Below are 25,385 nucleotides of genomic sequence, written 5' to 3' on the forward strand. Positions count from 1 at the left end.
GAGGCCTTAACCCACTGAGCCACCCAGATGCCCCTAAATCTCATATTTAAAACCCTTAAGAGCTCATGTCTTCCAGTTCAAAATTATAGCAATTATCATAACACAGTTCATTACTAATTCAACCCTAAATCCTAACTGAGGCTCTACTATGTGCTAGACACTAAGAATACACTGGTGAAGGACCTTGCTATCAGAGCTTACATTCTAGTGGGAGGAGACAAATGATACAAAGAGGAAAGATTTTCTCTCCTGACCTTTAGGGTCCTTAAGGTCAGGAACAGGAGATGGGAAGAAAAAAGATAGCACTTTGTAAGAGATTAGCTAATATCAGAGGACGAGAGTGACACCTGACACCTACCTCTGCAATACACGTAAGTATAATCAGACAGAGTTTGCCACTGTGAAGCCGGTGCTCATCTGTAAAGAAAAAATAAACAAACCCTTCTCTCCATATATCCAAACCAAGTTTCTATGGAGAATAAAGATGTGTGTCACCACAAAGATCATTTCTACTTTCCCCCTCCACACAAAATTCCTGAATGAAAAATCAAGAGGAATTCTTGCTATTCTACTAGGCAAAAGAATCCCCCAGAAGATTTTTTTAGAAAAATGGATAGCTAATCACCTTCCTGAGAATCTAATTATTATGGTTCCTACTGTCATGGCCCAAATCAGGGCCACGCCTTTTGCTTCTGTATCAATCCTTTGCTTCTGAATAGTCAGGTCTCTTCCCTTCCCCGCACCTTCTCATCTACCAACTTCAAGCACCACCATCTATAGCCACATCCCACAAAACCTAGAAAGGTTTTCTAACTGTTCTTAGCAAACTGGCAGTGGAATCAGAAACAAACTAACTGAAAACCAGGGTCCAGCCCCTGCATTTTACTTGTGCTGTGCACACTACGTATGACTGGGAAAGCTGTAAACGTTTCATCATATTTCTTTCCTTCTTGGCAAAGTTATTCACTCTACAAATATTTACTTAATACCTACTATGTGGCAGGCACTATGCTAGGCAATACAGATAGAGCACTGAACTGAAGAAAGGTCCCTGGTCTCCCAGAACTCACATTCTAGTTAATAAAAAAGAAGGCAACCTCAGTGGCAGGGCTTTAAGCCCACACAAATGACCAAGAAAGAGCTATTCCATCACTGCCAATTACCACATCAAAGCTTATTTACTTCCCAGGATCTTTGTGGGTAAGGGGTGAAATGGAGGCGAGAAGAGGGTCATACCAGCATATCTAAAATGGACAAATGGTTATGATGCTTCAATTAGCTTTGACAGGACCTGGCTTGAAGTCCATTCTGAGAGAAGATCTATTAACAGATTACAGTGCTACAGAAAGGAGCTAATAGAACTCACCCTGACATTAACCTGCTACTTCCTCAAAGATAAAATCAACTAAAACCTGACAATTAGAAGGCATAATGGGGGGTTGTAGGCCAGAAATACATTCACCTCCCCTCACAGACACACAGTGTACACACAGTAATGATGATAATACTTCCTTGACATTCCCTAGAGTTTATATCAGCACTCTAGGCACCCAGCAAAGAAATGCCCCTGCCTGTGCAAAACTAGATTCATGAGACTCTTCTATCTACCTCTAGCCAAAGAGTTTCTCTGGCACTATTCTCCCCTTCCCCAAAAGCTGATAAGCAACTCCTGTAAAAAAAAAAAAAAAAAAAAAAAAAAAAAAAAAGCCCCCCGCAATTTCTCCACTTAAAAAAAAAAAAAAAGTGTTTCTGAATACAAAAATAAGGCATATTTCATTACAAACTTTTTTACATTCAAAGAAGCACAAAAAAAGGACGATAAAAACTAAGTTTAATCATCCCATCCATGCGTCCTGTTAAGATTTTGGTAAATCAACTTTAAAATTTATATATAGGTATACATATATTTTTTAATATTTTTGCCTGTCTGTTTTAAAGGTTGAGCAGATACTCCTCCAAGGTGACAACACCCAAGTCAGAAGAACCTCAGGAAAAAAAAGGCTTTGAGGGCAGAGCTGAATCAAGGGAATGATAAAATTCTGCAGACTAGAGAAGACAAGAAGTACTGGGAAGGAACACACAGGTAGCTTCAACATCATTAATATTTGTTCAGTTGAGTCTACCGCTCACATGTTCATTTTATTATTATACTTTATAACTCGTGCTATTTATTATACTTACTAAAAACTTTATAATTTAATATTCCTATATATTAGAAGTATCTTTTCATAGGTATCAAACAATAAATATATAATTAAAAAGAAAGAGCTAAAATCTAGGGTGTGGGGACAGAGCAGAGCCAAAAAAAAGTTGCTTCTATTGCTCCTAAAATCATAATGAAATCCTGTTAGGGCATACAGAAGGTCAGGGGCTTAACAGCAAGATAGCTGAGCCAACGTAGTCACCCAGGAGACATTCCCCCCCCACCTCAATCTCACAGGAGCCATTTTTGAAATTAATTCTTCATAGTACCTTGCCCGTTGCCATATTTAGGCTGCCTGCTGGCAAAGACCTGACTGAGCCTGAGTTTAGAAAGACAGGCTGAGACCACTCATACCATAATTAATCTGCCCTCAATTTTGCCTTCCACTTTACATATGACAAAGTGACCAGGACAAACAGCTTTATATGATCATTAAAGCTAAAAGTAAGTTCTAAGGGCCTCAATTCACTGTGTTATATCAAGCAAAGCTACAAATTCATTTGTAGGGTCACATCTACGCAGTCTCTCTCTTCTGTGGTTGCTGTGACATTTCTAGAGAAAGAAAGGCAATAAAGGAGAAGCAATGGCCTCAAGAAACAGAGATACACAAAAGTCTTGCCATTCTCATCTGTCAGATCTCACTTGCCAAGTCTCAGACGTGCACCATCTCTATAGCTCCCAATGGACTGAATTATATACTGGATAGAATCTGCTGGGCTTCCTCCCAATCCCTTCTCACACCTAGCCCAAATATTCCCCTTCCCTACCATCAATTAAAAAATCACAGAAAGATCATAAACAGATGAACAGCAGGAAACTAGAGACAATAAACTCAAACTTTTCCAACAGCTAGTCCTCTTCTGCTTCCACACTGCATCTCTGGATGGGTACTGACACTTCTATTTTAAGTGTTAAGGAACACTGTCCCTCTTAATCTCACTTCTTCCTACTGTACTTGATACAACAGTCCATGAATTCTCACCACAAGCTGATGCTTCCAGTGCTTGTCCTCAAAAGGGAATTCCCTGAAGTGTGCTAATCCCCCCACTTCCCACACAAAAGAGTTTGCATCTACTTACCAAAATCTGCTAAAATGACTTGCTAGTTTTTGTAGAGACCATTTTTTTTTTCCTGTTCTATTTTTGAAGTACTCCCCCTCTAGCTCCAGGTTTTCCCAACACCACCTAATTGCCATCTGGCAGTGAGAAATTACTGTTTTCCAGTAATCAGGACCATCACCCTATACAGGAGGCCCCAGTGCTTTATTCTGTCAAAGCTTCAAAGTATTCATGCTGCTCCTTAATTCTAGCTAAGTCACTGCCGGCCACACCCCCTGCTTCCTGAGCCCCCAAAATAGCATGCCTTACCTTTGGTGTCCTGCATGACAATCGAGCTATACTTCAAGAATGTTATCAGTAGATTACTGGTCTGTACATCTGCATCCAGTGGGAGTTCCACAGAACTTATAACTGGAATAGAACAGATGAAATGCACTTAGCCTACAACATATTGCATCTAACACTTCTACCTACATAGCCAATTTGCAAGCAGGCAAGGGAATCACTAAATAAACTTTTTCCACAAAAGAGAGAGGACTAAGTGCTTATAATAAAACCCTTAGCTACTGTTCCTAGACCTCTAGAGCCCTTCCTACTCCCAAGAGTAAGGCCAGTACCCTTTTCATAATCTAAAAGGGCCAGTCTCCAGGAACAGTGCTTTTCTCCCCACATCCTAAGAAGGGTCTTTTGATTCCACTTCTAGTCTCAAATAACCCAAAAGTGTTCAGGGCCCTTCTGAAGGCACTCTGACTTGTACCTAAGAGAAAGATCTGTATTGAATATAAATGAGCCTTGCTTTGATGAGTCTCCTGCTTAAAATAAATGACAATTCATTCCTAATAAGGAGAAATCTTGCTCAGTTCTGACAAAAAGCCTTTAGGCTGGAAATACCCAAGATGGAATGGAAAAAAGTTACAGCAGAACTATATTCAAATTCTACTCCTTAATCCCTTTCCCCCTAAAAGGGAACCTGAAAAAGAATACCAAGCTGAAAACAGGTGGGCATTACTGACTAAGACAACCTAGAAAATGAGTTGTATTTACCCAGCTGCTTGCTATTTCCAAAAGAAACTATCCCTTGTCCCCACTCTCTGAGCCACAGTCTTAATGAACAATGAGGGACCAAACCAGGGCTGGGACCCACACAGAACAGACTTTTTTTTTTCCTTTTTCTTTTTTTCTCTACACCCAACATGGGGCTTGAACTCACGACCCTGATATCACGAGTGCCATGCTCTACGAACAGCCAGCCAGGAGTCCCCAGAATAGTCTTAACGTAGATTTTTCAAGTTTCTAAGACTTTAAATTAGACTTACACATATTGTTAACTGTTTTTACACTAAGACATAATATAGAAGCAAAAGGAGACTCATGCTGGCTCAGACAGGCTAGAGAATCTATAGCTTTCTACTATATTTTTACCCACAGAAGACTCAGTTGAGTTTGGGATATTATTCATAATATATATTCATAATCACAATGGATCCCTCTGGAGTTATTACGATGTATGCTGAGAACATTTATTAACAATGGGAAACATTTGCATATAATGGTTCCATAACACACAACAAGCACAACAAAAGCCTTGTAAGAAGAAATTAGCATGCCCAATCCTTGGCTCTTTTCCCACAGTTCAGCCCCCCAAAACTAATAAAAGACAAATATATTTTTATGTTGAAATACTAAAAAGTCTTAACTCATACTATGGGTTAATGAACTGAAACTTTCCACTCAAAACTCCAGCCTATTTTGAACCTCAGGGCCCATAATCCTTCCTTTGTCCCATACAAAGAGGCATCTAACTGGTGAGTGGAACTTTTTTCCCACTCACACACAGCAGTAACTGGAAAAATGTCTTATGTAATATGTAGAAATATAGAAGTATATGTATTTTTAGTTTACCAGAAAGTCCTCTCATGCCAAGGCTGAGTTGTCAAATGTCAAGTCTGAGCTGAGAACAAATGTTACATCTAAACTGCTGGCTTTTAAAAATAATGGCTCCAGTGACATACCTTTAAATATAACTGGGCCACTGAGCACCACTATACATAATTGAAAACAAAACCTGAAACAAGGTTATCATGCTTAGCATCCCTGTAGAAAGGAAATGAATCAGGAGAGAGGAAAAAGAACAAAACAGAAGAAATAGAATAAAATCCCTCACAAATTAAAATCTTGTTCCTAAAGAAGAGTTATTCCTTGATCTTTGGCTTCATAATTCTTCCCAGCAGCCTCTGTCAAGGGAGACAGTCATTTGAAAGTGGGCTGACTCCATCTTCCCACTAGAAAAAATAAAAGCTCACTGGTTGTAGGTAAGTAAGCACAAATCCTGCCATTGCATAATCAAGCGTGTGGGTGAAAGTGTTCACAATGAACAGTTTGAAAGGCTCTGAAGCATCCAAACCCCAACATCGCATGGGACTCAGATAGATAGATAGATAGATAGATAGATATTTTTATATATATACGGCTTTTGATATCCATGGTAACTAGGCAGGCTTCATCCTTAAAGAGAAACAACAGTATTTCTATTGGATTTTTCAGTGACCTGAAAAAGCAGAGACAAGTAGGCAGTCCTTACTACTTGCTCCTTCTCATTAAGATATTTTGGAATTTGGCTTTCAGTTCTAAACAGATCCAATTTGCTACCATAGACTTGAATATCAATGGCACCTCCCTGACACATTTCTGTACCAACACCACTTTCACCACTTTCAACTGCCACCGCCGCATGTGCTAGACGAAAATTTGAAGAAGAAAAAGCAGATCAAACAAGGTCATTTCACAGACCACAGAGAGGCACAGAGAAAGGACTGAAGTTAAATTTCCTGTTTCTTTACCCAAAATACAGTAAATATTTTAGGCAAAACACTGAGTATTAACAAAGATTATTTTTAGGTTAATATACTCTATAAAACACACTTAGATGACAAACTTCATTGGGGAAAATTCATAATTTATTTCCTGTTACCTTGTTCTTAAGTTCCAGCCATAAAATTTATAAAGCAGAAATTCTGTGTGGGTGGGTGGGTGTATTTTAGGGGGAGAAGTCTTTTTTTTTTTTTTTTTTAAAGATTTTATTTATTTATTTGACAGAGAGAAATCACAAGTAGTCGGAGAGGCAGGCAGAGAGAGAGAGAGGGAAGCAGGCTCCCTGCTGAGCAGAGAGCCTGATGCGGGACTCGATCCCAGGACCCTGAGATCATGACCTGAGCCGAAGGCAGCGGCTTAACCCACTGAGCCACCCAGGCGCCCCTAGGGGGAGAAGTCTTAAATACCCACCAAATTCTCAATTATAATACACTCAAAGCTTATTGTTTTCCCACTGGAAGGGCTAGCAGATACATACCAGTGAGTAAAATCCTGAGTTCACTTTCTCATCCATGTACTCAACAAGTCTTTACTAAGCAGTGACTACACGAGGAACTACATCGGACAGACAGCAGTGAACAAAACAGACATGGTCCTTGTCCTGACCCATGTCCCAGTTCTTAGTCTCAATTCTCACTATCATGAGGGGATCCACTTATTTTTCTGGTCTCAATTCCCTCACTTGGCCAATGGCAACATAAGATAATATTACTATCTTATATTCATGTCAGAGAGATAGTCATAAAATACCTCATTGGAGCCTCACAAGTACCCTAAGAGTTGCAGGATGCAGGATAGGCATTACTGACCTCAGAGGTCCCTTTCAGATCTAGCACCACATGATTCTACAACCATTCCCTGAGGACAAGTTAGAGTTATGTAGCTTCTTACACAAAGAAAAACACATGACTTTCTTTTCCAAAGCTTCCTTTAGAGCTTTAGAAGTCCTAAAAGACAGCACCTCGGAACAATTTCTTAGCTGGAAGAATTAACAACTGTGTTCTTTGTTCAACACAGCTATGCTTACCCTGAAAGATTCGAGATCATATTAGTCAAGAAAACAAGAGGTGGTGGGCTTACCATCAGAGGAGGGCGGCGTGGTCCCAAGTGGTGTGGCTGGGGTTGTAGGAGCAGGACTGACAGGGGTTGTCACCAAGCCCATTTCTGGATGACTCTGAAAGAGAACAGAAGCAAGAAAGAAAAGACATAACCCAGTTCTGAGTATCCTCTCCATAATATCCTTTCGTATTCCTGGCCTCATAATTAGACGGAATGCTCACTTAGGAGGGACTGCTTTTACACTGAGTTCCCCTGAGAACCTGATTCCTGTTGATGCTTACTGAACTCTAATAAGAAGCTCTGTGAGCTAGTTTTCTTTAAGCAAGTAAGTTTCCATTACATAAATTTTTCTGCAGAACCCTGCAAAAAAACTGAGGTAAACAAATACATGAGATTATTCCAGCAAAAAAAAAAAGGGTATCTGAGTCCTATCTGTACTGGGCAAGGACTGCTCTCATCAGACACTCATCAACCTAAAACATATCTATAGACTGTTCTGATGACCACAGAGTTGACTAGTAAGTACAGACAAGGCAAGTAGATAAAGTACTATAAAAAAGAGCTATGCAGACAGCAGCCTCCCTTTTCCACAACTAACAAGAGTATGCAGGGTGGAAGCAGACACACCGGGGAGACATCCACTGGGACCAAAAGAGACAACTCCTCTGTTCCTGACCTTCCTTAGCCATCTCTGTCACATGAGCTCTTAGAATTAAGCTGGGTGGGGCGTCTGAGTGGCTCAGTGGGTTAAGCCACTGCCTTCAGCTCAGATCTTGATCCTAGGGTCCTAAGATCGAGTCCCAAATCCTGCTCCTTGCTCAGCGGGGAGCCTGCTTCTCTCTCTCCCTCTCCCTGCCATTCTGACTGCTTGTGTACCTGCTCTCTCTCTCTCTCTCTCTCTCTGACAAATAAATAAATGAAATCTTAAAAAAAAAAAAAAAAAAAAGAATTAAGCTGGGTGATGGCTACTCCCTTCTCTTCCTCAACAGCTTTTTGCGGTGTTCCACCTCCCTCATCCTCCTTTAAAATCAGCTACAGAATTCAGGGAGCAGACAAACATAATGGGAATAGTGGATAAAATCTCTCATGTTCTCTGGATAAATAATAAGTGTCTTCCTAGGCAGACCCCAAGCCAGAACACTACTTTTTAAGCATAACCTCATTTTTTTTTGTTAAAACTCAGTGATTCCATATACATCTGCCCTTTGAGAAAAAGGCAAAAGCAAATGTTCTTTTTAAAGAAACCTACATACATATTTTAAACACTCTGACTTTAGGATAAAAACATTTTATCAATTTTTAAAGACATCCTTCATGGACAGCACTTGAGTTCTCAGCCCATTTTAGTCCTCTTCTCTACCAGCTACTGAGGATATCCTAAGCTGCATTAAGTGACCCAATACTCAGTATTCTAGGACTTCCCGCTTTCAACATTTGTAGACCATTTTGTTGTTGTTAACAGCTAACCTTATGGTAGACCAGATATTTTTTTACTTTTCTTCTCTGGAAATTAGACAAGTGACTTGGCCTATTTTATCTCTAGTTTTAATTCCACAGTGGTTTAGAAAGCAGAAAGCCTGACATATGGGCAGATAATACCAAGGGATTGCCAGTGAACAAAAAGAAGTAATCTCCACTCAAAATGAAGTAATCTCCACTCATCTCGGTTAACAAAATCAGGAAACTGGTCAAAAGAATTAGAAGACTGGTCAAACCCAATACTTTGCATTTTATCAGACCCACTTCAGCACCAGATGGAAACATACATATTTCGAGACAGCCTGAAGCAAAGACAATTGATGAACCTCTGTTACTATCGCCTACCAATACAAAGAGAAGTTTAAATAGGCACAGCCAGATAGGCTTTTCAGTGAAGTGAATCTGTATGAAATTCAGGGAGAAGCACTGGAGTTCTTAATATAACCAACCTGAGCTAACACTGTGATGAAGTTACGATTTAAATGAACAGCTTCATAAAGTGCCAGAAGGATGGCCTCATTGGTTCTAAAGAAAAAAAAAAGAGAGAGAGAGAGAGAACAAATTAGAGAGGCTCTTACAATAGAAGAGTTCAAACAGTATGATCAGCAAGATACAATTTCACCCCAGATCCTCATTACCAATCCCTTTGCATTTCTAATGTTCCCTTTATTTCGTCTTAGGGTTTATATAAAGGGTATACAGGCAAGGAGTCAGGGCCTTAACTTTATTTAATTCCTTAGGACTATTTCTTATCTACTTCATTCCCTATTTTCCCTCTCACTTTTCCACCCCAATCCAGTTAAGTCCTTCACTGGCTCAGACACCCGGCCTCTTTCATTTCATTCCAGAGACAGCAGGGAACCATTTATCAGCTTCTTAGGTCTCCACAGACATGACCAAAGTAGTGGTTTCTAAGGGTCCATTCTTGTTTAAAACCCAAGAAACACTGGATAAATCACCATGAAAGTTTGAATCTGTAAAAGATTAGCAAGAGGTAACGTTTCAGATTCACATCCAGCCAGAGAGCCCACACTGAAGTTCAAGTCACTGCACAAGAATGTGAGGCACTTACTGTACTGAGATCTTCTCATGGGCATCTGCTATGAACATGCTGCCCACCTGTGGAAGAAAAGAGGAATTGCATGCTTATAGCACAGAAATGGGAGAAGAGATCTGTGCTTATGAAGCCTTTGATCAATGAAAAAATAAGTGGCTTGCAGACTGAGGGAACATGGAACTCTGGCCCACCAGGCATACGGACCAAAACCAGCCCTATTTCAAGATCTTCAAAGATTCACAAGTAATAAAATGAAATAATGAGAACGCCACTAAACTATCTTTCCTTAAAGGGCCTTAAAAAAGAACAATCAGGGGACCCCTGGGTGGCTTAGTCCTTAAGTGTCTGCCTTGGGCTCAAGTCATGATCCCAGGGTCCTGGGATCAAGTCTCACATCGGGCTCCTTGCTCAGCAGAGAGCCTGATTCTCCCTCTGCCTGCCATTCCCCTTGCTTGTGAACTCATGCGCTCTCTCTCTCTCCCTGACAAATAAATAAATAAAATCTTCTACAAAAAGAACAATCAAGACCTTTATCCAGCTCTCCTTTTCAATGTGTAAATTTAGTTAACTACTGACATCAAGTAAGTGTTAACATAGACCTCCCCATCACTTGGCATCTTTCCTGAAAGCTGCTTACTTAAGTCAGAAACTCATGCAGATTACCACAGAAAGCACACTGATTTCATACCCAATATAGTGCTGTCTTCAGTTTGAGTTTCAGAACAGAAACGTCTATGTGAGACCCACTGACCAGCTTTCAGATCACAAAATCTTTGTGTCACATGCAGGGGAGCCAAATAAGTAAACAGAGTAGGTTGCCTTCAACATGTGTAACATCAGAGGCACTGAGAAAGATGGCTATCCCTCTGAACATACCTTTCCATCTGCCTACTAATGTTCCCAAACTATGCAGCTGGAACTTCCTTTGTTCCGTACAAAACTTTTTCTTCCTGGCTAAAAGTCAACAATCCCTGGAGCAGTTGTATCTAATTCATTTAACCAAATACCAACATAGCACTCACTCATACTGCTCTGACCTCTGACAGACTTTACTCATTTATGCTTCAAAGTTAAAGAGCTTAGCAGATTCTTTTCTCAGAGAAATCTCTGAGAAAGGAGGGAAGAAGACATAGGCCTTGGGGAGAATAAATGCCCATTTCGGGGGTAGAGGGATGACTGTTTTTTGCAACGAACTCAAAAACTATCTTACCCTACAGGTCACTATTTGAATAGTAATGTCCAAGGAAAAAGACTTTCTGAATCTGCCTAGATTCTAAGACCAACCAGATTTATCTCTTAAAAAATTAATCCTAGGGGGGCACCTGGAGGGCTCAGTCATTAAGTGTCTGCCTTCGGCTCAGGTCTGATCTCAGGGTCCTGGAATCGAGCCACCCTGCATCGGGCTGCCTGCTCAGTAGGAAGCCTACTTCTCTTTCTCCCACTGCCCCTGCTTGTATTCCCTCTCTCTCTGTGTATCTCTCTGACAAATAAATAAATAAAATCTTTAAAAAAAAAAAAACTAGTCCCTGGTTATCTGGCCCAAAATGCCTATGGTGTCAAGGCTGAGAAACCTTGTTCAGAAGTCTTACAAAATGGACCAAACTTTCCTAAACTAGGGACCTCTCAGTCCATTAAATCTTTAGAGGAGTAGCTCAAATCTTTTCCATCAATCCCTTGACTTTAGGACCAGCTCTGAGGAATCAAGTGTCTATAGCAGACAGCAAAAGAGCACTCGGGGCTACACTCAGATCTAAACTCTCCTATTCAATACTCTGCAGGGTCAGTTCTCAAACACAGCTAGCTCTTCAGGAGGCAAAAGTTTGACTTAATATGTATGCTTTTTTAGCCTTTAAAAAACAGAATTAATTAATTTGAAAATATCAGTCCCAGGGCAATCACAGCTCTCCTTTTCCTACCTTACTTGGGTTTGGAAATCAATAAAAGAGATACAGCTCTCAAAAAATCTGCTCTGAAACACTCTCCCCTCATCATGCCATCATCTCAAACATTTGAACTTCTGAGTCCAAATTTGTCTACCCCTACAGACCTCTTAAATTCCTAGCAGGACAGAAAAAACAAGTCGGACTTACCATATTTGTTAAAGCAGAGAAAAAACCACTCTGGTGTTCTTCTTCCTTGTCTTTATACTGCCTGAACAAAAATAACTAAATTCAACTTTAGTATTACTTATTAGGCATGTCTTTGTCCTTGGCATTCTAGGTAATCAGGGCAGGGCACTCACAGAATTCAATGACTCCAGAAAACAAAAGCATTGTGACAACCCAGCCATAGCAGTTCCCCCTGCAAGCCAAAAGGCATGCATCTGCTCTTGAGGCAGCGTGTATCAAAATGCCTGGCTACTCAGGGAGAGACTCAGAAAGCAAGCTGCAAACGTGTGAAACTGCTCTAACATATGGCTGATCCAGTTATTTCCCAAACAGACTATTACTTGAAAAGTGTAACAGTGAAATTACTTTCAGGCTGTAACAGTGAAAATCTTGTTTGTTTTTGAAGGAAGAGGAGGGAAATCTGTGAACTAAACTATTTGTGGAGATGGGGCAGATTTGAAATTCCACATCTAATTGTGTGTGAGCAAAGTCTGAAGAGGAGCAAGCAAGATACTGTCTGGCCCTTGCCAGGATTGGGAACACTTCTGGTTTCCATTCACTGAACACCAGACACCTTCCTCACCCAGAGCAAGAGGGAAAGCAAGCGTCAATGAAGAGAGCCCCAGAAAAGACAAGGACTCTGGGAAATTGCAGTTGATTCCTGATGAAAAAGCAGCATCCATTAAACTAGAGCTAATTCAGTACGTTTTCTCTTTTTACTTATTTTTAAGTATACAAAATGTGGTGCTTTGCAAATTTTTTTACATAGAAAATTGTATTTGTAGGATACGTGGCACTAAATGGAAGAGCCTTCTTGTGGCTGGAAAACCAGTTAAAATGCTCTGCAATAAAATATCAAAGGTTTCAAAAGAATGTGCCCAATTGCTTAAAGAAAAGCTGGACACTAATTTGGTGGCGACTTTTCCCCTGGTATTAGACACAACCCCTGCTAAGACCATCAAGCTGAGCTATAGCAAATATATCTGCCAGAAGCTAAACCTAAGAATACTCTTCTAGGATAGGTAAGGGAAGTTCACCCAAGCACTGGAGCAAATCTGTTTTCTACTCAACCAATTCAAATGAAAATGAGACCCTTTCTCCCCTGTGATGACGGACTTACCTGTTGTACTCAGATAAAGCCTGAGCAATCACAAGCCCCATTCCCTAGGTGGGGGGAAAAAAAGATAGCACAGATGAAATAAAGGGCTGGTGGCAATGCCAGGCCAGAAAAATATTAAAACACTAATTATAGCCCCACAGTCCGGATTTTCCTGATCTAACTATCTAGATCTTACTTAAGAGAGTAATAAGGGGTGGGTTGGGGGGAAATGGTTCAGCCCAGATCACTGACAATTTCACTGGGATCATTTTTACCTCAATAGAGAAGACTAAGTTAGAATCTTCAAACAAAAAACTCTGGTATGTCTCCAAAACAGTCACAATAAGAGTGACAATGAGTCTCACACTAAATGAAGGTGCAGAGAGACAAACCACTCTTTCAGGCCACAGGAAAACAGGAGGATAACAGGAAGAAGCATCCAATAAGTGTAAAAGTGACTTATCAATTTTCCCTTTAGAACCTGCTAATAAACGTGACACAAATATCAATTCAGGCCACGAGGAGGAATCATGTATGGGTTGTTGTTTTTTTTTTTTCCCCATAAGGGAAATCAGAAGAATGAAGAGGGCAGGATGCCAGACACCTCATCATCTTCTTCCTCCCTTACTCAGAGAACAGGTATTATTTCCCAAACTTTCAAGGACATATGTAGCAGGTACACAGATTATCTTCCATGTTCCAGCTTTACCATGTCAAGCTGTAAATGCCATCTGGCCAGTTCTACAAGAAGGGATCTCCCATAGGTTAGTCATCCAAGCCTTGATTTGTTTTCTTTTCTTTTCTTTCTTTTTTAATTTTCAGCTTTATTGTGGTATAACATACAAAATTAAAATTATAAGATATTTAAAGTGTACATTATGCTGATTTGATATATGATCTAAGCCTTCTTACTCTTGGGAATGTAGTTTATTGACTCTGTAGGATCACCAACCTCAGCACACTAGAACATGAAACAGAACCAACCATATCATCATGATGGGGCTAAATGGAAGAACCTGCTTGTGGCTGGAAAACCAGTTAAAATGCTCTGCAATAAAATATCAAACTTTCCTTCCATGACGAGAAGATAAAATATAGTAAGACACACTGATGCTCTAAAATGAAGTATCGATTCCCTCTTTATAGCCAGTTGAAATTAACACAACAGCTCTCTGTTCTAAATATCCACTGAAAGTGAGACCACCAAAAGCAAGTAATTAAAACAATAACACAGGATCCATATACTTACATTGAGTGTAGCCTCATCATCCACAATAGACAACTTCACAATATAAGGATTCACAGACTGTTAAACAAGAGACTCAAGGTGAGTGTGACTAAGTTAAGAACCCATTAGCTACTTAACAAAATGTTAACAAAAATGGTTCTATAAGGCCCTCTGTAGTGATGCTCCTAATACCCAGATTCAACCCATCCTGCCAGCTAACTCCCCCATTTCCAGTAAATCTCTCAGCGTGCACAGCAATCACTAAATACACACACATACACACACACACACACACACTCCAATTCTGTTCTACTTGCATTTTTCTCCAGGTGGATCAGCCCAGACCTGTGTCTTCTGCTTCTCCCATCTTTCCATTTTATTTATAAGAAGTGAACACTCCACAAAACTCACTTTGTCCTATCCTGCCAATAATCTGAGTCCACAGGGACAGCAATCTTGGGAGGAACATAAAGCTTCTTTGCCATAAGGCACAAATTTATAAGTTGCTAACTTACAGTCTCATCCCAAAGGCTCCCTTACCACTCCACAAACTATATGCAAGGACTGATTCACCCACCCGTAAAACAAAGCCACCTTGGGGGTGGAAAGTGGCAGCTGCTTAACAGCCAGAGAGGCCATTTATGGATCCAATACCCAAATAACACTGCAGGAGAACTGAAAAAAAGGATGTAATTACCCAAACTACAATCTGGTCAGAACACTGGGATTTAATGACTGTCCCATCACTTATAGCACTGGAAGATTTCTTGAGTTTTTCTAGACCCAATCTCAGCTGGGCAGCATATGGAAATGGACATATATTTAAACTCATTAAGCAGCTGGGCCACCTCCTACCAGTGGGATGAGAACCAATGACCTACTCACCTTGAAAACATCCCATACATGGAATGTGAGGAAAGACCTCATCTAGATCAGATACCAGTTCTAACCCAAGGGAAGCAAGGAACAATACTGGTAGTTTTCACAGCAACCAAGAAAACTCATTACTGAGAGATTTGGAAACCCCCCACATAGACCTTATTTAATCAAGTTTCTGAGGGTATCTTTGGAATGTCAACTGGGAATAGACAAAGAGACAGCTTTGCTTTCTTAACAGCCCAAATGTATACATGGTTTTCTACAACACAGCCCAAGAAGGTAAAATCCACTCTGTTTGTCACTTGACCTGACAGAGGAGGCTCTCCACACTGATTCCTATAACCAGCAGTCAAATCCTACTGATGCCACAGATGTCAGACAAGATCCTATGCAAGTGGATCCTCAGAAAAGAAAATCCGCAGCAGGCTGACCTAGAGATGCCATGATGGAGAGAACAACAATAGAAGGAGCAGGCCACTATTTCTTGGCATAATTGTTTAAAGTTCTTATCCCTCACCTTCCCAAAAGTCCACTGTTTTAAGTAATAATAAGGATCATCTGATTAACAAGAACAACCTATGCATTAGCAGTTGAAGAAAAGGTAAGGGGGCAAAAAGCAGGGGTTTGAGTTCTAGCTCCTCTACTAGGAGTTCCAACTCCTTACTAATTGTGACAAGAAAGGCACATTTATTGGGGCGCCTGGGTGGCTCAGTGGGTTGAGCCGCTGCCTTCGGCTCGGGTCATGATCTCAGGGTCCTGGGATCGAGTCCCACATCGGGCTCTCTGCTCAGCAGGGGGCCTGCTTCCCTTCCTCTCTCTCTGTGATCTCTTCCCTTCCTCTCTCCTACTGTGATCTCTCTCTGTCAAATAAATAAATATTTAAAAAAAAAAAAAAAAAAGAAAGGCACATTTATTAACCTAAGCTCAACTTCCTCATCTGTAAAATGTGGGTATTTTCTTTCTCAGGGTTATTAGACATTAATGACATTAGACATGTAAAATCCTCAGCATAGTATCTGGCAGATGGTAAGGACTCAATGATTGGTACCTATATATTTTCTCCTTTAACATTTTTATTACATTTGAAGAAAGCTTTTTAGGGGGAAAAAAAAGGACAGAAAAAGAAAAAGACCAATTTTCAAGTGGACAATAAACAATTTTGTAATTTCTTGGAAACATCGTGTTTAGGATAGCAGTTGGGGACCAAGTCATTCATCATAGGAGACTGAGTTCACCGAGAAGGCCGGGATCTTAATACTGTGAAAATTTCTATTCTACCAGATATTGAGTTTCCTTTAACAGTATACACCTATTGTGCTGGTCAGTCACATTTTTAAACTGAAGGCAATCTACTTTTCACCCAAAAGACAGAATTACAAACTCAGTGAGCCTGCACAGGATTACTTTAATGGGGCTCTGCCTTTATTTGATCTAAACCATACCTACTCTTTCTTGTTGGCTTTTTTTTTCTTTTTTTCCTTCCTCTATCTCTTTAGAGAAAATAATGAAAATGGAATGCGTTATTTGAGGTGAAGAAGAACCATTTACATTTACTACGTGACATCTTTTCCATCACTTCCATTCCTCAAGTCCAACGACCTTGCCTTCCCTGTGATTAGGTGGGAAGGCAGGCACCCTGCCTCTCCGGCGCCCTTTGCACGTTACTAGGTTACAACTTTCCCCAACTGTCATGGGATGGATTGCAGTGGGAGCCAGAATGCTGTTCTACCCAGCACACACTCTGTCATACTAGTTTGCATAAAATTTCACCAGCTTTTGGTTTTGCAATGTTCATCTGGAATTCCTCATGTTCCTGTCAAAAACCTTCTTACTCCATGGTCACTAGGCTTCCTTAATGGTTTCTAGTGAGTGACTTATATCAAAAGCTGCAAAGCCCAGATAAATTATGCCCACCAGCTTGCCCTTGCCTACTATATTAATTCTTCTGTGGCTTCTGACAGACTAGAGATGCATACCTCGCTCCAGAAATATGATTTTCTCTAGTTCCTTGGCCATGTCCAATTTTTCAGGCTGACATTTCAGAGGGGCCTGCTGGGCTGTGCCAGGGTTCAGTTCACATTTAGAGAAACCAAGCCATTGCCTCAGAGTGGCCTGCAACCAGCAGAATGTTCTGAAAATATTCATTACTGATGACGGTGCTTTCCTATTACACATAACTCAACTTTCATTAACTATCTTCAGCATTTTTCCTCAGCTATTTTTCTTGCTGTTGTAATAAGGCCTCAGAGGCGATTACACATGACAGAGATCAAAATGGCTACCATGCCAACCTCCCCAGATCACCAGTAGAACAGGTGTTGGTGATAAATTACATATTTATTAGCAGTTCTACACACCATTTGTCAGTTCTTCCAAGACAATGAAAGCAATCAGCTTCTGGGAATTATACACACATTAACACTGCTCCACATATTCCAGGCCCTCTTTTAAATATTTCTCACAGCCTCTCTTTCTTCCACATTCTCCTTATAAGAACAGACTCCTGATTTTGTGTTACCCATCACTCTCAACCTGACTAGGAACCATCTCAAAAATCACTAAGTGCGGGCGCCTGGCTGGCTCAGTCAGTGGAGCATGTGATTCTTGATCTTAGGTTTGTGAGTTTGAGCCACATACTGGGTATAGAAATTACTTAAATATAAAAAAATCTTTAAAAAAGAAAAAAAAATCTCTAAGTGAAGATCCAAAAGATCAGAAATGAAAAGCCTCCCTCCAGCTGGCCCACTTCTCACAGCACTGCTACTTGCTGAGTGAAGAAAGTCAGGTTGCCTCAATGTAGATCCTGACTTCTGGGTTCAGTAAAGTACTCCTAGTGTCTAGGATTCAGTGCCAAAAGCTCCCTATTCCTCCAAAGCCATCCCCCAAGAGGCCTCTGGTCTTCCCTGAGGGCCCTCCTTCCTTATCTGTGTATTCTGCCTTTTGAGAAGAATCAAGTAGAGGCACGAAACCAAGTATAAATCTCTGAGTTCTGTTTTTTAATCTCAAAAAAATCTCTCCCTGGTTATTTTGGGAACAAAGAGAACGCCAGAACTGACATGGATAAGGCTCTGTCTTCAATTTTCCGTTTAAATCAGAAAGAGTTCCCTGACCAACAGCGGTACTTACACAAGTGGACCGCATTATGGAAATCCAATAAACAAAGTCCAATCTTTCAAAACAGATGTTATTACATCACTGGTTCCCAATCCTGGCTAATCATCATACTCAACAGGGGAATCAAAAAGAAAAAAAATAAAATAAAATACAAACAGATTCCCAGTTCCCACCCCCAAGAGATTCAGATTCAGTGTGTCCAAAGTAAAGCCCAGAAATTTCTTCTTTTTGAAAAGTTCCTAGGTGATTCTAATAAGCTAGGTTTGAGAACCACTACATTAAGGGATGGTTACTCACTTTATTAGAAGTTGCACCACGGGATTCCTTTAAATGGCTACATCCTCTGCCCCATGCATTTAATAAAGAAGTTTTAGAATTTGATAAATCAAAATTAATCTATATACCATATACCAAGAACATGTCTTCGACATTAAAGTAACAAAATCCCCTAGGAGTGGCCACATTTAGGAAGATTATAGAAAGATCATAACTGTCCATTAAGGGGCCCACTTACCTCATATTTTCTATAGTTCACCAACAAAGCCAAGAGGACAACAGCATCATACCCATGCTCCCTGCGACTTGGGGGATGAGAAAGTATCTGTAACAAAAACAAGAAGTGAATGAGTACCAGTTCCTAGTTCCTAGGAATGCAGACAGAGAAGATTTGAGGAGGTGGTTTACCCAAAAGAGAGAGAGGTGACAGGGGAATTGACCTACCTGTAAAATTGCTTCAAATATGCTGTTGATCATAACATACTCTAGGATAGTGTTCTGGCTGATGTTGTCTGTCACCTGAATACAACAAAAGGCTTTTTAAAGTCTATACTGAGGCACTCTGGTATCTCAAGTGTATCTCCTCCCCTACCATCTAAGATAATCAGAAATGTTAAAACATTCTACTAAACACTTAGTAGTCTTTTAATAAGATCCCCTGAAGCTACCAGAGCCTGAGTAAGCAGACACTAGAAGGTAAGAAATTAGCAAATTAAAACTTTCCAAATCTCTGGACTTCCCATTGTTTCCCTGACACCCTCAGGTAAGCATTTACTTAACAGTTTCTTTACATTTCTCAAATGCAAAGGAAGAAGTTTCCGATCAAGCAGTCTTTGAGTGACAGCAGGGAAAGACAACTGCCTGAAGTAAATGAACAACACCCTGCCCTCCTCCCACTAGGAGATACAGGCCAGCTGCCAGTTATTATCAAAATCAGAACAAATAAAGAGAATCACAAAAACTGTTACCAGGTAAGACCTGGTGAGAAGGGCAAATCTAACCATCCGGAAGACAAGAAATCTCTAGGAGTGGTACTGCTTAAGTGATAAATATCGCGGGCCCTGCAGGCTAAAAATGCCAGCAGTTGTTCCAAAGAGCAGCTTCTAGGAAGTGAAAGCCCATTCAACTCACTTCCTTCTACACATTCACCTGCAGTGGAGTGATGGGATGCCCGAGCAGAGATTTCTTTTCTCTTTTCCTTTCTAACTTTAGGCTCAAATATTCAAATAAGTTTGCCCCTGCTGTTGATAATACCCTTGACAGAGAAACATACAGATGGGTCACTTACAGTCACTAAGCAAAGGAGAAGTTTCAGACATAAACTCTTCAGACTTTCAGAACCTTCGGCACAAAGCAATGAATCCAAACTCTCCATCAAATTCTGAGAAAGAGATCCATTAAGTATTAAAACATACCAAATAACATCTCTACTGTGTCTTTGTCCAACTCTGGGTTATGTTACACAGGGTCACTGTCACATGACAATGAAGCAACCATACCATTCCCTCGGGCCTAGGCCTTGTAAGATTAGACAAAGAAAAGGAAGACTTCAACGTGTAGCTATTTGGGGAAAAATGCTTTAGAACAACTGCACAGAACAATAAAGATTTCACTACTTTACCAAGTAAGTCCTTGCAGCCTGTCATCCTTATATAAACCTTTAGATTAGAATGAAGTAAATTGTTAAAAGGCTAGTGATAGTGGCTAAATAACAGATTAAAAACAATAAACAATAAACTAATTAAAATTAATTAAATTAAGAAAAGTAAGTGGTTAAAGATTAATAATGGTTGAATCACCATAGATAAATATATCATCTGATGAAGGCACACTGAACAAACAACAAAGACAATATCGCTACAGGCGATCACTGGCCATCTACACTACCCAACAAAGCTAGCCATGTCCACTCTGGCTGATTCTACTAGACAACATGATTGGAGTATACTACTTGTACTAACAATCAGCTATAGACCCAATCCGTTCAAAAGATGAAACCCTCACACACTACAGAAGAAACAAGAAAAGAAATATTTGACAATGAATGAAGGAGAATGAACGAAGAATAGGATTTAGCATGCTGGAAGCTCAAGTGAAGGTTCAAAATAAACTACTTCAACAAATATACAGTGAGGGTCTACTATATGGTAAATACTGTGCTTTCAAAGAACTCAAGGGAAAAAAAAGATAATGACCCTTGCTCTCAAAGCATCTTTAGTCTACTAGAGGACAAAAATAAGCAAAAGCAAACAGCTTTATTTTTTCCTTTTAAAAAATTTTTTATTTAAATTCATTGAATTTATTAAATAAATTATTGAATTTATTAAATTAATAAATTTATTAAATTCAATTAATTAACAGAATGTACTGTTAGTTTCAGAGGTAGAGGCCAGTGATTCATCAGTCTTACTAAGCAAACAGGTTTTTTTTTAAAGATTTTATTTATTTATTTGACAGAGATCACAAGTAAGGAGAGAGGCAGGCAGAGAGAGTGGGAAGCAGGCTCCCTGCTGAGCAGAGAGCCCGACGGGCTCAATCCCAAGAGCCCCGAGATCAGGACCTGAGCCGAAGGCAGAGGTTTAACCCACTGAGCCACCCAGGCGCCCCTAAGCAAACAGTTTTAATTTAATGGTTACTATGACAGAAATATACATGGAGAAGGGGAATTAGCTCAGAAGTCACCTATGCCAGGATTCCTCAGGGGTGGGTTATATTTTGAAAAATCAGTAGGAATTAATTAAAACTTGAAGAAGAAAAGAATTCTAGACAGGAAGTATCATGATCAAAGACACATGAGGAATGAAATGGCCCTGGGTATGAAGCTGGAATACAACTTCCAACTTCCAAATTACGGAAGTACAGAATGAGGCAGAGTGGTGAGAGATGAGGCGCAGTGGTGAGAGTGGAAATGGGAGAAATAAATAGGAAGCAGATCATGAAAGCTCTATAAGGGTAGCTAGGGAGTTTGGCCTTTATCCTGTTTGTGATGGGAAATTAATGTAGAGTTTTAAGCAAGAAAGATCTGAGTGTAAGATATATCACTGTGGTATCAGTGTGGATGACAGATTTAAAAACCATAAGCCTGGAGGGAGGGAGACAAATGAGGACTAATCTGTCAATTTTCTGAGCAAGTTGCCATGTCTTTTTTCCCTCTGTATCCCCAGTGCCTGGCACATCAGAGCCAACCAATGCTGGTCAAAAGAATGAAAGAAGGCATCACTGCTAGTTCAGGTGAGAGACAATGGGGACATTGGCAGTAGGGGACAAAAAGGAAAGAAAGGTATGAGAAATATGAACTAAGGCAAAATTAGCTGATCTTGGTGATCGTCTGGATATGAAAGATGAAGGGAAGAGTCAAGAATGACTCCCAAGTTTTTGGCTTGGGTGACTGAGACAACAGGTGAAGCCATCAAGTTGGGAATGAATGAAAAAAAAATTGATGAAGGGAAAACATTTTGTAGATATAAAGCAAGAGGTACTTTAGGGATGTGTGAATGGGTATAATCAGCAACTGCTTATAGAGTATACAACTCTGAGATTCATGACAGGATGTTAAAGCAAAAAACAGAGACTTAGTAATCAGCAGCATACAGGCAATAGTGAGAATCATTAGAATGAGAGAGATCTGGGATTTCACCATCATATAAATATGAGCTGTATAGGAGAGAATTAAAAACTATCTCCGAGTACTAAGTCTTTGTGTATTTATAATTGTATATTCACAACGTTTTTGAAAAATAACCTAATCCCTACAAGGATTCTTTGTCAAATAGATTATTTTAAATTTAATGAGTGATAGAAAACTAATTCTTTGAAGTTCATATTATAAACAACCTTCATTCAAGATAGTGTCAAACACTATAAATCAGATAGCTGATAAGGGACTTATATCCAAAATATATAAAGAACTCTTACAACTCAGCATTAAAAAGACAAATGGGCAAAGGATTTGAAGAGACTTTTCTCCAAAAATATATATAAAAGAAAGATAAAAAACAATTGTTGACGAGGATGTGGAAAAATCAGAACCCTTATACATTGCTGATGGAAATGTAAAATGGTATAGCAACTTTGGAAAACAGTTTGAAAGTTCCTTGAAATATTAAATGTAGAGTTGCCATATGACCCAGCAATTCTCCTCCTAGGTATATCCCCAAGACAGCCGAACACCGACATCCACACAAAAACTTGTTCACAAATGTTCACAGCAGCCTTATTCATGAGAGCCAAAATGTTGAAATATCCCATATGTCTATCAACTGATGAATGAATAAAATGATGCAGTACATTCATACAATGAAATATTCATCAGCCAAGAAAGGGAATGAAGTACTGATACAGGCTACAACGTGGATTAAACTTGAAAACATTATGCCACGCGCAAGAAGCCAGATGCAGAAGACCACATATAACTCCACATCTGTGAGATGTCCAGAATAGGTAAACCAAGAGAGACATAAAGTAGATTAATAGTTGACAGGGGCTGGAGAGAAGGGGGATGGAGAATGACTGCTAATGGGTACATGTTTTCTTTTTGGAGTGATAAAAACGTTCCAAAATTAACAGAGGTAATGGTTGTACAACCCCGTGGAGATACTAAAAGCCACTGAATGAGGGGCACCTGGCTAGTTCAGTTGGTAGAGCATGTGACTCTTGATCTTTGGATTGTGAGCTCAAGACCCACACTGGGTATACAGATTACGTAAATATAAACTCTAAAAAAAAAAACAAAACAAAAAACCACACACAAAAAAAAACAAAAACCCACTGAATTATTACACTTTAAAAGGGTGAACTGTAGATGTGAATTATGTATCAATAAAGCTTTTTTTTTAAAGTGTCAAACAACAGAAATAAAAATTCGGATAAAGTCACTGTGTTAAGTAAGAAAACTTAAGTTTAGAACTAAAGTTACCCTTGTATATTATATTTCCCTTGTTATATTTTATTTGAGTTCCTAAATGTTTTTAAGAATATATGAGCATGGGGCGCTGGGTGGCTCTATCAGTTGAGCGGCTACCTTCAGCCTGGGTCATGATCCCGGGGTTCTGGAATGGAGCCTCATGTTGGGCTCCTTCCTCAGCAGAGAGCCTGCTTCTCCCTCTCCCTCTGCCTGATGCTCTGCCTACTTGTGCTCTATCTCTCTGCCAAATAAACACAGAAAATCTTTTAAAAAAATAAGTAAGCAAAGAGATCTTGTTTGCAAATAAATGTAAAAAATATTATATATCCATTTGCAATTAAGGGTTATATTTATTTTTGTTTGTTTTTAAGATTTTATTTATTTATTTGACAGAGAGAGACCCAGTGAGAGAGGGTACACAAGCAGGTGGAGTGGGAGAGGGAGAAGCAGGTTTCCCACCAAGCATGGAGCCTGATGTGGGGCTCGATCCCAGGACCCTGAAATCATGTCCTGAGCCGAAGGCAGATGCTTAGTAACTGAGCCACCCAGGAACCCCTGCAATTAAAGGTTATATTTTTTTAAAAAATGTATGAGCACATGCTTTAAATCAAAAAATACACCACTCAGTCTTTATCCTGCAGGGGAAGGATATTTCAATTTACATTTGAATTTCAACTTTTCTTATTCAGACAAACCATATCTGTAAAACAAAAATATACAAATTCAAGAACAAATTCAACCATTTGTATCTACCTGAGTGCAAATCGTCTAGTACAGTAACTGTCTGCAGATGGTATCCATGAACAGCTGTCAGAAGCAGCCATCCACAGGCACATCTGCAACTTATGCCTCACCTTCATGCACAACTCTGCCTTGTCAAAGCCCATCAGCATGTTGATAATGTCAAACCCAGAGGTAGATTTATTCTTTTGATGGACTCCTCGAATGAGTGCACACAAGGTCTGCAGAGATTAGAGAAAGAATTCTTTTGTAGAGAGAAGTCTTAAAACATGAAGGGCACTGGATCTGCTACCTCACACTGCAACCTCAGAACCTCCTCCTTACACAGCTGACATTCAATTGCTCTGTCACTCTCAGCTCCAAAACTGTCTGAGTCTTACTATGTGCAAAATCCAGAAATGAAAAAAGGAATAGCAATTGAAACTGCTATCATCCTCTTTTTTTACTGTTTTTTTGGCCTCATCCTCTTTTCAAAAACTGCATTGCAAACAGAGACTGGAAGGTGAATTCAAAAATAAAAACAGTTCTTAAGTTTGAGTCATGTGATTGGTGGAGCTTTCCTTTATTTAACATTAATTCTATAATTGATAATTTTTAGTATTTTTTAATAACTACAAAAGTTATTTCCATATAACGACCAATTGCTTCAAAACTAAAATTCTTTATACTCCCCATCCACTACTGACTAGCTGTGTAATCCCAGACAAATTAGTTAACTTTTCGTGCCTCAGTTTTTTCATCTATAAAATGGGAATGACAATAACAGCAACCATCTAATAGGGATGTTGTAAAAACTACGTGAATTAACACCGTAAAGCACCTGGAATAGTCCCCCGAACTTTGTTAATACTCCAAGAATAGTGTTTGAAACCTTGTTAAAGCTTAAGCCTCATTATAATAATGCAAGCCATTACAACAATGTACTATATTTTTATGGGTCACCAAGTGACTTAATGCCAGTTTATTTCCAATGAATTAAAAACAGTTTACCATTCATGCCCATACAGTGAGTCACTGCAATTATAGGAAGCATAATTTCCAACTTTCATTTCAGCTTTCAGTGAGCCCCTACAACTGAGATGCCCAAAATGCAAAGTCCTTCTTTCTGGGACATCAGTTCAATAGATAATTTCTACAATCTACTGATGAGAAAACTGGGGCTTGTGAAGTGATTTACCCAATTAGTAAGTTAGAAATTTAAACCCAATGTATCAAAAGTTCCACTAAAATCTTTTATGTTGTCATGGATTCTTCATATTCTAAGCTTGCCAATCACTGACCTAGCTACTCAGCCTGATCTAGGCTACACT

The 25,385-nt window shown here is 39.6% G+C and overlaps 1 protein-coding gene across 4 annotated transcripts in view; it reads right to left on the reverse strand.

The window, feature by feature from the left end:
• ARMH3 (armadillo like helical domain containing 3) overlaps positions 1 to 25,385 on the reverse strand; it is a 183,267-nt gene that overhangs the window by 139,844 nt on the left and 18,038 nt on the right. For all 4 annotated transcript variants that reach the window (XR_004278470.1, XM_032311841.1, XM_032311842.1 and 1 more), the window contains exons 5-16: positions 24,189 to 24,296; positions 19,720 to 19,812; positions 18,876 to 18,950; positions 18,670 to 18,756; positions 14,184 to 14,240; positions 12,956 to 12,999; positions 11,818 to 11,878; positions 9,743 to 9,789; positions 9,120 to 9,195; positions 7,213 to 7,306; positions 3,571 to 3,672; positions 359 to 417 (exon numbers count right to left, since the gene is read on the reverse strand). Coding sequence is in view for 3 of the 4 variants with exons in the window: in XM_032311841.1 (XP_032167732.1) it covers positions 359 to 417; positions 3,571 to 3,672; positions 7,213 to 7,306; positions 9,120 to 9,195; positions 9,743 to 9,789; positions 11,818 to 11,878; positions 12,956 to 12,999; positions 14,184 to 14,240; positions 18,670 to 18,756; positions 18,876 to 18,950; positions 19,720 to 19,812; positions 24,189 to 24,296 (903 nt within the window). In the remaining variant the exon portion in view is untranslated. The remainder of the gene's footprint in view (positions 1 to 358; positions 418 to 3,570; positions 3,673 to 7,212; positions 7,307 to 9,119; positions 9,196 to 9,742; positions 9,790 to 11,817; positions 11,879 to 12,955; positions 13,000 to 14,183; positions 14,241 to 18,669; positions 18,757 to 18,875; positions 18,951 to 19,719; positions 19,813 to 24,188; positions 24,297 to 25,385) is intronic.

The sequence above is a fragment of the Mustela erminea genome, chromosome 14 (assembly GCF_009829155.1).
Source record: "Mustela erminea isolate mMusErm1 chromosome 14, mMusErm1.Pri, whole genome shotgun sequence".
NCBI classification, from domain to species: Eukaryota; Metazoa; Chordata; class Mammalia; order Carnivora; family Mustelidae; genus Mustela; species Mustela erminea.